Consider the following 12,506-nt stretch of genomic DNA (forward strand, 5'->3'; position numbering starts at 1 on the left):
CAGTACTCCAGGTGCAGCCTCACCAATACCCTGTACAGTTGCAGCAGGATCTCCCTGCTTTTTTACTCCATCCCTTTCGCAATGAAGGCCAACATTCCATTCGCCTTCCTGATTACCTGCTGCACCTGCAAACTAACTTTTTGGGATTCATGCACAATGAGGCTGCTCCTGAAATTCTGGCTGCACTTCAGTCCCACTCTCCTGATCTTTGGGCACCCTGTGCGGAGGGGAGCGGGTAGGTCCGAAGGCCTCTTCGTAGGACTGCTCCTGGGCACGGCCAAGGGTGCCATCAGCCGGTCCAGGCAGCGGGCGGTCGAGGGGGTCGTTCAACCTGACTGCCTGCCTCTCTTCCGCTCTTACATCCGGTCCAGGGTGTCCTTGGAGATGGAGCACGCGGTGTCCACCGGTACGCTCGCGGCCTTCCGCGAGAGGTGGGCACCGGAGGGACTGGAGTGCATCATCACGCCCGGCAACCAAATTTTAATTTGATTTTACATTTTTTAAGTTTAATTTGTTTTAATTGCCGGTGCTTTTAGTGTCCCCCTCTCCTTTTATAGGGGGCACTGGAAAAAAGGAAAAATTTGATTTTAGTGCCCAAAAAAAAAAAAACACAAAAAAAACCCCCAAAAAACAAAAAAGGGCCTTGTAAATGTCTTGTGTGTGTCATCCAGGTCGGGTGGCACGGATACATGTTTTATGTTTTCGCAGGTAAACTCAAAAGAAAAAAAAAATTTTTTTCATGCACAATGACCCCCAGGTCCCTCTGCACCACAGCATGTTGTAATTTCTCCTCATTCAAATAATATTCCCTTTTACTGTTTTTTTTTCCAAGGTGGATGACCTCACATTTTCCAACATTATATTCCACCTGGCCCCTACTTGTCTACAGCTTGAGAATTGTGTGTGTCTGTTGATGAAGGAGGATCTCGAGGATTATATGCTTATCCTACGACATGAGGATAACTGAAGGCCATTGACTCCGCAAGGGAAAAGGTTTAAAACAAAAGCAAAGTTCATCCCAGTGGCTGTGCTCGTCCTCTGCTGGTTAAGTCAGGGAACAACTGAGCTACAATGGACCAGTAAGACTTGGATTCGATCCCTGGTCCCTTTAAGAACGGCTGGTTCAGCCACAACTGCCTGGTATAAATGGGCATTTATCCCTGAATATTGCAAACAGGATCCGGCATAGGACCCTCATTTGCATATTTAAGCAATCTTCGCCCGTCTATGTACACGCCCATCTGAAAATTGCATAAGACCAGCCTTGGGTGTCAATGGGGCAACCGAGTTGCCACTCTCCCCAGCTCCCTATCTCTGATTTTCAACTACTGCCTCCCTATTTTTCACGTGAGAAGCGGTAGGGCAGCAGTTGCAAACTGCACCCCTAGGCTTTGCTGAAATAATAGGCTTACCATCCTGAATTAGACTAGTCTAGTGCCAGCTTATCCACTAATCTTTATTGTGCTTATCCCTGACTTCACTCAAATCGTTAGATGCTTGTTTTTGAATTTATTATGTATAGATGCAAAAGATGCTTCAAATATTTTGAACATCCCTAGTGTTACGACTATTCAGTGTGATGCTTCCCCCATTTCTTTCTGAATTGTAACTTCATTTATTTTATTGATTGTTTTCAACCCGCTACAACGTCAGAACGGGGCATATGGTGCTCTGTGGTAAACAGCAGCGGCCTTAACTGCACCGCAAGTCAGTCACTATAATGTGCAGCCATTCATCAGCTGGCTTACAAACTTCATTGATCTCTTCATTTCAAGCATTTCTATTCAAGCGTTTTAAAATATATTTAGTCAATACGAAACACATAAAAGAGTAACCGATTGATTTAATAATGCATTTAGAAAGTAAGAATAGGGAAAAGAAATACACTTTAAATTAAAATGTTAAATGGAGTAGAGAAGCAGAGAGACCTTGTTGTGCAGGCACAGTGTTTGTAAGTTTCGAATCTTGCCTTAGGTATTCTCTCGGTTACAGCCCCTGTGGTCACTCCTGTGACCAGTTTGAGAGCCTTGTTTTTGGGGTGTGCTTGTACAGCCCAGTATCTAGCTATTCTATTGCATGACCCAGTGATATATCAATAGGGCCCCCTTGTGATCTGAAATGGAGATCATGGGCTGGAAATTCGGTTGTATAGTGCCTCTGTCTCGAATTGCTTGAACAGTTTCCAGCGCCCTGCCGGGAAATTTGGTGCCGGTTTTGCGGTGGTGCCAAATGCTACAGCCTCGCCCTGTAGTTTCATTCGGATCATGGCGCCAGTCATCGTGCAACGTCCCGCTAGCGCCCCGATCGAAAAATTAGGTGGCTACACCTCATTTAGCATCCGCTCCTAATCCTATCAGAAAAATCAGGTGGGTCCACATTGAGCGCAACGTTTTCGCACAGCACTCCGCGTGAACATAAGAACATAAGAACATAAGAATTAGGAACAGGAGTAGGCCATCTAGCCCCTCGAGCCTGCTCCGCCATTCAATAAGATCATGGCTGATCTGGCCGTGGACTCAGCTCCAGGCTTGAAGGACACGTGTTGAGAATAAGAGAAGTTCTTGCACAGAAGCAGCCTCCTCAACTATTTGAAGCAAGGCCTTACGAAGTGCTATCTGTTAATAAACCGCTAGTCAAATCTTCTCAGATTATTAAAAGCATTGCCAAAGGAAAAGCATGAGTTATACCCTATATACCCTATATCTCAAGGGATATCTTGGTGACTGAAATCAACCCCTGACCCCTGACTTTAAATCTGAAGAATGATCTGGCATTACGGGGTCCTTACAACTTGAGTGAAATAATTTAATGGGTGCATTACTAGTTCACCAACGTCGCCTACTCCGTGCTCTGGTTAGGCGGCGTGAAGGTGGAAGGGCCGTTGGCCATGCAGTGCCACGAATGAGGAGAGGCCGCGGGCGTCTAGTCAGGAGGCCTTACCCCCCCATGAGTTTACAAGCAGCAACACTCCTACCCCCAGCTCTCTGAGGAGCAGTGTGTGAGAAGGATGCGCTTCCAAGAGGAAGTGCTGAGCAAACATAAGAAATAGGAGCAAGAGTAGGCCTTTTGACCCCTCAAGCCTGCTCCGCCATTTAATAAGACAATGTCTGATCTGATCATGGTCTCAGCTCCACTTCCCTGCCTTGGAGCTGTTCGAGCGTTTACACGTTGTTGATGCTGTTTCTCTCTGCCAAAGTTGCAACAGGATATTGGGACACCCCTGTAGAAATTCTTCTTCCGAAAAGGGAATTAAAGAGGTTAGAAAACAAGTCTTTATACATCGGGAGGTTAGAATGTGGCATTATGTGCCATAAGTTTTGTTGAAGCAGAATCCATGAGTACCTTTAAAAAGGGATTCAATAGTTGCTTGAAGAAAAGGAATATTAAAGGGTATGAGGAGTGAACAGAAGATGAAAGAAATACTGGCGCTGACTTCATGAGCGAAATGTGCTGTAATCTATGATTTTATGAAATGCAGATTGTGTCGTTGCTTTTCATTATTTTGTGCAGTGCACATAGTTTTAGCATTACATGTTCTCACAAATTACATTCAATTTTGAAGTATCTCATGAGGGAATTGATGACTAAAACGCCCCATAGTGTCAATGTTAAAACTTGCTAAAATAGATTCAGCATCAGACACAGCATGTTGCCCTCTGGTGGCAAGGCAATATTTGGCTATAATTACTTTATTCACAAAAAGATTAATAAATGTACTGTTTTGCGACACATCAGTCCATGTGTTCTGGCATATTAAGAACTCTTGTGGAAGGCTGTACTATGCTACCATGACGTGCGGCAGAAATTCTGAGGCAATTTTCCTGCTCTGTCTCTATAACTTCGGCGGAAGATTTAGACACTCTGGAGAAACAGTGTAAATGGCCATTTACACAATTTCTCAGTGGGAGATTAGGACAGGCCGCTGTGGAAATTCTACCCATTTATGGCTATATAACTGTTTTAATGGCTCAGTGGGTAAGTTTACTCTTCAATAATCTAGAACTCTGACTGGGAAGACCCAAGATCCGATCCAATGTTTGCGCTGGGTTGGCTGGTCTCAGCCATTCTAAAATGGTCTTAGTGCCCTTCACTAGAGAAACGGGAAAATCATTTTTTGCTGCTGATCGCTGCCTAGTGACTCCTCCTGGAAGGTGGACAGGGTGAGGACAGAATCAAGTTTTGCTGTAATACCTGAATAATGGAATCATGTGCCAGCACCTGCTGTAATGAAGAATGGGCAAGGAACTCCAGTGTCTTCAACAAAGAAGTGGTGAAATCTAGAGAGGCAAAAAAAAACGTATTTGCAATTTTCACAATCTCCGGACCAAACGTTTAGGTTGAGACTCATCAGATTTTAGCAAAACCCATTAATATTTGTGTGAAAGCGAAGTTGTCCAAATCATACTGTTTGTAATCATGATGGTACTTTTCTTTTCAGCAGGTGATTCCGTCTTGTCAAATACCTTCACAGATACGGTTGTAACTGGTGTTCGTGGGTCTCCGGGACCACCTGGACCAGTTGGACCTGTTGGTAAGTTCTATGCTGCGAAGAACTTCATTTTAGAATTTTTTATTGAACAATCCACCATATTCATGAAATTCTATTACTTCATCCATAATTGTCCAGGTATTAAATAACGTGATGGGTGGTAGGACAGTGCACTGTCATGGTAACGGTTAAGGTTCATTTCTGTCATTTCCGTGTGCAGCAAGTCTCTGATGCTATCTTGTTGTCAAAATTAAGTAAATGTACCACATTTAATAATTAAGTTCATTTTGCAATCTATTCATGAAAAATATATTTATAATTGACTCACGCATTTAGCGCTTCTCAATTATAGCAGCTGCATATTTGTGAGATAAAGATAATTGTGCCCTGTTGCCAGTGGGGCCAATTTACGGGGGTGGGGATGTAAGCAGAGCACATCCACTACCCACCCAATGTCCTACAAATCCCCTGGGAGGACAGACGCACCAACATTAGCGGCGTCGACCAGGCCAATATCCCCAGCATCGAAGCACTGACCACACTTGATCAGCTCCGCTGGGCAGGCCACACAGTTCGCATGCCAGACACGAGACTTCCAAAGCAAGCGCTCTACTCTAAACTCCTTCACGGCAAACGAGCCAAAGGTGGACAGCGGAAACGTTACAAGGACACCCTCAAAGCCTCCCTGATAAAGTGCAACATCCCCACTGACACCTGGGGGTCCCTCCGCATCCGGGAGGGCGCTGAGCACCTCGAGCCTCATCGCCGAGAGCATGCAGAAATCAAGCGTAGGCAGCGGACGGAGCGAGCGGCAAACCAGTCCCACCCACCCTTTCCCTCAAAGACTATCTGTCCCACCTGTGACAGAGTCTGTGGCTCTCGTATTGGACTGTACAGCCACCTAAGAACTCATGTTAAGAGTGGAAGCAAGTCTTCCTCGATTCCGAGGGACTGCCTATGATGATAATGATGACGATGAACGACGCAGGATGCTTGCCACTTCCCTAGAGGGAAACCGCTAAAACTGGAAGAAGATGGTCAATCCGAGCAACACCTGTACATTTTCGAATGGCGGCTTAGTTAGCAGGACCTTGGGCTGGAGGCTTCCTGTCTGCCAACGCAAGAGGGGCAATAGGGAAGAAAAATGAAATGGGAAAGCAAGAGGAAAATGTATACATTTTTTTTTAAATGGTAACATTGAATATATAATGTTTATCTAAATTTTAATTTTCACATCTGGAAGACTAAAAACTGAATTTCTATGAATGTGGAAGTATCCATTGCCACGCATAGCATAGCACTCCAGTGGCATGAAAATAATTACAAAATATTGGAACCGCACATCTTTACATTCTTATAATTCATCATCTGTAGCTGTGGATCACTGGAAATAATCTAACAATATTTTTTATATTGGGGAAAAAAACAAAATTAAGTAAATGTACCACATTTAATAATTAAGTTTATTTCATTCATGAAAAATATATTTATAATTGACTCACACCTTTAGCACTTCTCAATTATAGCAGCTTCATACTTGTGAGATAAAGACAATTGTGCCCTGCTGCCAATCGAAAGAAAGACTTGCATTTATATAGTACCTTTCACGACCACCAGATGTCTCAAAGCGCTTTACAGTCAATGACGTACTTTTGGAATGTAGTCACTGTTGTAATGTGGGAAACACGGCGGCCAATTTGCGCACAGCAAGCTCCCATAAACAGCAATGTAATAATGACCAGATAATTGTTTTTTGTTAAGTTGATTAAGGGATAAATATTGGCCAGGACACCGAGGATAACTCCCCTGCTCTTCTTCAAAATAGTGCCATGGGATCTTTTATGTCCATTTGCGAGAACAGACAGGACCTCGGTTTAATGTCTCATCCTCCAACAATGCAGCGCTCCCTCAGCACTGCACTGGAGTGATAGCCTAGATTTTTGTGCTCAAGGCAAATGGGGTCAATTCTCGGATTCAGCAAGCATCGGGGCGGAGGTTGGGAGCTGGGGGGAGGGGGGAGTAGGAGGAACATGTCCACCACCCACACAATGTCACTGGCAAGAGGCCCAACCAATTTCCATCATCAGGCCCCGATTCCATTCTGTGGGCGAGCTACTTGTGCATTTCGAAGAGCTCACTTAACAGAGGGGTCCGGAAATTCAGCAGCTCCAGTGTCGAGCCCAACCAATGTAGGTAGGTGAAAGGCAGGAAGGTCATCCCAGAGGAGAGACATGGCATGGCATGTATCTGCACTTGTGTGCACTGATGCTTCAGTAAATTTGGAGAAAGGATAAAAAGAGCATTGTTTCCGATTGCTGTGCCTGCTCCTTCTCTGAGATACATTTTATCATTATCTCCTAGTTAATATTTTGAAGGTTTTGAATATATTATCTGGTTTAGGCATTAGCACATATTAAACATATTATTTTTTTGAAAATGTTTAGGTTCACCTGGGCAACAAGGACCCATTGGACCACCAGGGCCGCCTGGGAAAGATGTAAGTCATTGCAAAATTGGAGGGTAAATTATTCATTTTATATTGGTGGAGAAAACATTCAAATTTCACATTACCTGTATACCCTTCATGACCAGATTGGTATGTACTGTTTTTGTCGGTGTTCTTATGGGCTTTACTTTCACAAACTCAAAAAATATCATTGGAACTTGAATTCCACTTTTGCAGGAAGGGACTTTGCCTTGATAAATCAGACACTATTAATTCTTCAAATGATAACTTCAGAGAAATGTAGTTTGCCATACAAATGCTGTATCTGTATTTGAAACCAATTATTTCAGGCCTTGCTTTTCTAAACAAAAACATACTTTGTTTTGCTTAGGGATTGACTGGTCGGTTAGGTTTACCAGGGCCAGAAGGACCTAAAGGTGAAAAAGGAGACAGAGTAAGTTGCAGACATGTTCAATACATGTGGAGTTGGACATGTATGGTGTAATAGAATATTAGTATGACTTAAGCCCACAAAGTAATTTATGTTATAGCTACTTCTATGAGATAAGAAGTAAGATCCCAAGGAAGTTAATAGTATAAATGGTTTGTGATGAATATTGTGAGAAGGTGGGATTTTCATCAACTAAAACAAACCTGTTTTGTCAGGTCTAATGGCTTATCCAACCCTACAATTTCCCATCTAACAACATATTTCTCTCCCTCCCGCCCACCATATGTTCCATTCTTACCCATCCGACTGTAAACAGGTATTTCTACCAATGACATCTCTTCCCACGCCTGCTCCGTCACCTGCGGAGTCCCACAAGGATCTAACCTTAGCCCCTTTGTCTTTTTAGTCTGCATGTCGCCCATTGGCAATGTCATCCGCAGACATGTGGTCAGTTTTCACATGTATGCAGAGCTGAGTGATCCTATGACCAAGGAATCGGGTCATAGCTCAACCCAAAACATCAGATCAGGTCAAAGCTCTGCAACCCTGCCACTTCCAAAGGTGATGCAAAATGAAGCAACTAATGAAAGGAGGAAGCTTCATGAACATCCCCATGCCCAATGATGGTGGAGCCCAGCACACAAGTGCAAAAGGCAAGGCTGAAACATTTGCAACCATCTTCAGATAGAAGTTCCAGGTGGATGATCTTTCTCGGCCTCCTCCTCAGGTCCCTAGCATCACAGATGCCAGTCTTCAGCCAATTTGATTCACTCTACATGGTATCAAGAAACGGCTGAATGAACTGGGCACAGCAACAGCTACGGGCCCTAATATCCTGGCTGTAGTGCTCAAGATTTGTGCTTCAGAACTAGCCATGCCCCGAGCAAAGCTGCTCCAGTACAGCTACAACACTGGCATCTACCTGACAATGTGGAAAATTGCCCAGGTATCTCCTGTCCACAACAAGCAGGACAAATCTAACCTGGCCAATTATGGCCCCATCAGCCTACTCTCAATCATCAGCAAAGTGATGGATGGAGTTGTCAACAGTGCTATCAAGTGAAACCAACTCAACAATAACCTACTCACAGCAAGTTGTCAAGGCTTCTTCGGCAGCACCTCCAACAGTCATGACCTCCACTACCTAAAAGGACAAGAGCAGCAGGTGCATGGGACACCATCACCTCCAAATTCTCCTCCAAGTCACATACCATCCCGACCTGGATATATATTGCCGCCGTTCTTTCATTGTCGCTGGGTCAAAATCCTGGAACTGCCTACCTAATGTAATGTATGCACCTGTGAGTATGCTCACAGAACGGTAGAGCTGTTGAGTTGGGAGTGGCTTAGCCAGTCACGTGATGCTCACAAGACTCAATAAAACCCCAGCCAGTTGGGTTCGGGGATCCACAATGAGTCAGGTGGTTGTGAGCCTGGTGGATGAACTGGTAATGTGTAGTGTGATTGTTAAACCTTTGCTAATAAACCAACTACTTCTTAATAGCAATGTGTTGCTATGAATTCTTAAGCAAAGAACCCATGAAGCAAATAAATTACACCTAACAGTATTGTGGGAGTACCTTCACCACATGGACTGTAGCGGTTCAAGAAGAAGGCCGATTATCACCTTCTCAAGAGCAACTAGAACTGGGCAATAAATGCCGACCTTGCTTGCGATGCCTACATCCCAAAGAATGATTTTTTAAAACAATAAAGGGCTGGAAAAAATTAAAGAGGAGTGCTGTAATAGAGGAACAACATTAATGAAAGCCCTTATAAAGGCTCAAAAGCAGGCAGCTTTTTCCAAAGCTGAAATGGCAATGATTAAGAAGTGGCGGGCAAAAATTATGTCCCTACGTGCAGCTTTGAGGCCACAGCTGACTGGTTCTGTTACTGGCTGTGGCAGCATTATGGGCTATGTTGTTAACAGCAGAAGGCACAGGTCTGCATCTGACTCTGCTGACCCAGTTCCTGTGGAGACACTTCTCCACAGCAGTGAGTGAAACAACGCCGGAAAACTTGATTTGTAGTATCTTGGCGGGTGCAGACAATTGCTGCCTGATTATCACCCTGGCCGCATAGCTTCTTTCATGCAGTGCCCTGCAAAGCATGACTTGCTGCGAATGGAATGGTGCTGTAGATTTATCCAATTCCATGTCATTTAAATATTCCAATTGAGATTCCGCCAGTTTCAGGCAGGACCTGCACACGTTTGTGGTCTTGAAAATCACACATTTTCAATGCCAAACATTCCACAAATTTGTTTGGTCACTGCTTGCAAAGAAAAAGCGTAATTCTCCTTAATTTTGTTGGAGAAATTTCCAGTCCTGAAAGTTGACTTCGCTTTCTTGTCAAACAGTCACATATTTCCAAATCTAATTTGTGTCATCTGCTGTTGCAAACACTAATTTTAAAATAACAAATTGTAGCTCTGTAGCCATTTGCTTATTGAATGAAATTTGCATTTTTAACTCAATCAGGGCCTATCTGGATATCCTGGAGAAAGAGGTTTCAGAGGAGAAACAGTAAGTTGAGCTGCCAGTTTTCACACTTATCTCCAATCTTCATGACTGTCTTGATGTATTTATTTCATCTATTTTTTGAACCAGTTAATGTTGAGTTATATATGTTGAGTTGTAATGGTCTTGTTACCTGAAACACGGGAGGGAGGGGATTCATTCTCGGCTACGAACGGGTGTGCAGGGAACAATCCCTGCACCTGAGTGGATAGGCTTGAGGTGTGCTCAATCGTGCTCCATTATCTTCGAACGGGCAAACTGCAGAGGCCTAATGGGTGTCCTCAGACAGCTTGCTGGAGAAGACTCGAAGATCGGACCATAGCGCTGCCAGCAAAAGCCCTCGGATATGTCCGGGTGACTGGGAGGAGGTTGGGGTGATCGGGAGGGAGGGAGTGGTGGGAGAACCAGGAGAGGGCGGCGACAGGGAGAGCAGGGGGTCGACCGGAAGAGTGGGATGGTCGGAGGGATGGTAGCCGTGGCCAGGTCAGTGGCCCGCCTTTTTAAGGTTGGACCCCCTCCACGTTCAGGTGAGTATTTTTAACCGCCTTGTCTTTTGGTGGTGTCCTGCTGCAGTCCCTCTAAGGACTACAGCAGGACAGCACCATGGAATACGACCCGGGGCCCAGAAGAGGCGAGGGCCCAGGGCCAGAGGAGCCGGGGAGGGTGGGGGGAGAAATTGGTGGACGGGGCCCAGAAGAGGCTGTGAGAAGACCTGGTCTTTCTGAATGCAGCGACACCAGCACTGGCTCCCTCAGGGCAACCCAATATTGCAAAGTGGGCCTCAAGCAGGTGAAAAAGTTCAATGCAGGATGTAAATTTATACAGAAATAAAACTCAGCAGATAATGAGCAGTACCCCACATACTTTTACCAGTATTTTAAACCATTTTGACACGCCAAAATAACAAAGCCCTTAACCTGGATGACTGTAACAAAGGTACTTAACTCTGTTTCTCACCACTGCGCTTTAGAGTTAAACAGTGAAAACAAGTGAGCTGCTTTCACCTCAGGATAAATAGACAATGGCATGAGATACTCATATTCCCTCATCATCATAGGCAGTCCCTCGTATCGAGGATCACTTGCTTTCAGGTCAAAAAGGGACGAGTTCACAGGTGTTTCAATGAAGGACCTAATATTCTGGATCCCAAACTACATCCTGAAGGGTGGAAGATGCACACCAGCCACCACACGGGCTTGACAGAGCTAGGTCTTGGTCCAGTGGCAAGGATTACCCAGGACGTCTGGAGACCAGCTCTGCTGCATGGACCTAGTGCGCACACATATCGCAGTGTGGGCTGGCCCGTGCTGCCCCTGGGCCTTCGGCTCTTCTGGGCCCCGGGTCGTATTCCATGGTGGTGTCCTGCTGTAGTCCTTCGAGGACATAATATTCCATGTTAGTAATCACTGACAACTCATGGGTGCATTACCCAAGAATTGTCAACTTTGCCGCCATATGCACCCAAACAGCTTATTTTTGATGGCTCCATCATAGCGATAATAGGGGAATTTTAACCTAAAAAAAACAGGTGAGTTGGGGACGTGGGGATAGTTAAAGTGTTAAAAATCTGAATCCCGACCTGAACCTGCCTCCAACCCGCCCACTTCCCATTTTAATGAAGGTGGGACGGGGGGACGGGCAGCCAATCCACTACCAGGAGGCGGGTGGTCTGTGTAAATATTATAATGGACTGGAAACCGCCTCTTTAACCTGCATTTTGTCTTTGCCTTTAGTTGGCGGGTTGTGCACACCTCGTGAAACCCGCCAGCTAATGCAAGGCACGGATTGCTGCATCCAGGGGCTAAGTGCCTTCACGCTCACCTCCTGGATCCAGGGTCGATACCGAACCCAGCCCTGCAATCGGAGACCCCCCATCACAAGCCCTCCTCCCCCCACCCCCACTCCCCTGTCCCCAGACCACCAATTCCCCCCCTCCCCCCCCCAGCTCTGGCCCGTCCCGTGTTGCTCTAGCCCCCAATCTTCTTCCAATCCCTCCCCCCAGCCGTTGCTGCTGCCGCTCCCGGCCCCCACGTGATCCTCCCTCCTCTCTCCTCTGTGCAGCTGAGGCTGATCTGCCTGGAGCCAGCCAGCTTCTTAATCTGGCTAACTGCAGGTGGGAAACAGAGGCTTCCCATACAAATCAGGCCCTGGCGTTAAATTCGGAAGCCCCTGCTTTGGAGGCAGTGCAGAGAAGGTTCACAAGATTGATTCTGGAGATGAGGGGGTTAACTTATGAGGAAAGGTTGAGTAGGTTGGGCCTCTACTCATTGGAATTCAAAAGAATGAGAGGTGATCTTATCAAAATGTATAAGATGATGAGGGGGCTTGACAAGGTGGATGGAGAGAGGATGTTTTCACTGATGGGGAAGACTAAAACTAGAGGGCATAATCTTAGAATAAGGGGCCGGCCATTTAAAACTGAGATGAGGAAAAATTTCTTCTCTCAGAGGGTTGTGGATCTGTGGAATTCGCTGCCTCAGAGCTGTGGAAGCTGGGTCGTGGAATAAATTTAAGACAGAGATAGACAGTTTCTTGACTGATAAGGGAATAAGGGGTTATGAGGAGCAGGCAGGGAAGTGGACCTGAGTCCATGATCGGATC

At 45.5% G+C, this 12,506-nt stretch overlaps 1 protein-coding gene across 1 annotated transcript in view; it reads left to right on the forward strand.

Moving 5' to 3' along the window:
* Positions 1–12,506, forward strand: part of emid1 (EMI domain containing 1) — a 398,814-nt gene that overhangs the window by 361,877 nt on the left and 24,431 nt on the right. The window contains exons 9-12 of the mRNA XM_070887893.1: positions 4,442–4,531; positions 6,934–6,986; positions 7,327–7,389; positions 9,867–9,911. Coding sequence (XP_070743994.1) covers positions 4,442–4,531; positions 6,934–6,986; positions 7,327–7,389; positions 9,867–9,911 — 251 coding nt within the window. The remainder of the gene's footprint in view (positions 1–4,441; positions 4,532–6,933; positions 6,987–7,326; positions 7,390–9,866; positions 9,912–12,506) is intronic.

Source organism: Pristiophorus japonicus, chromosome 8, assembly GCF_044704955.1.
Source record: "Pristiophorus japonicus isolate sPriJap1 chromosome 8, sPriJap1.hap1, whole genome shotgun sequence".
Lineage (NCBI taxonomy): Eukaryota > Metazoa > Chordata > Chondrichthyes > Pristiophoridae > Pristiophorus > Pristiophorus japonicus.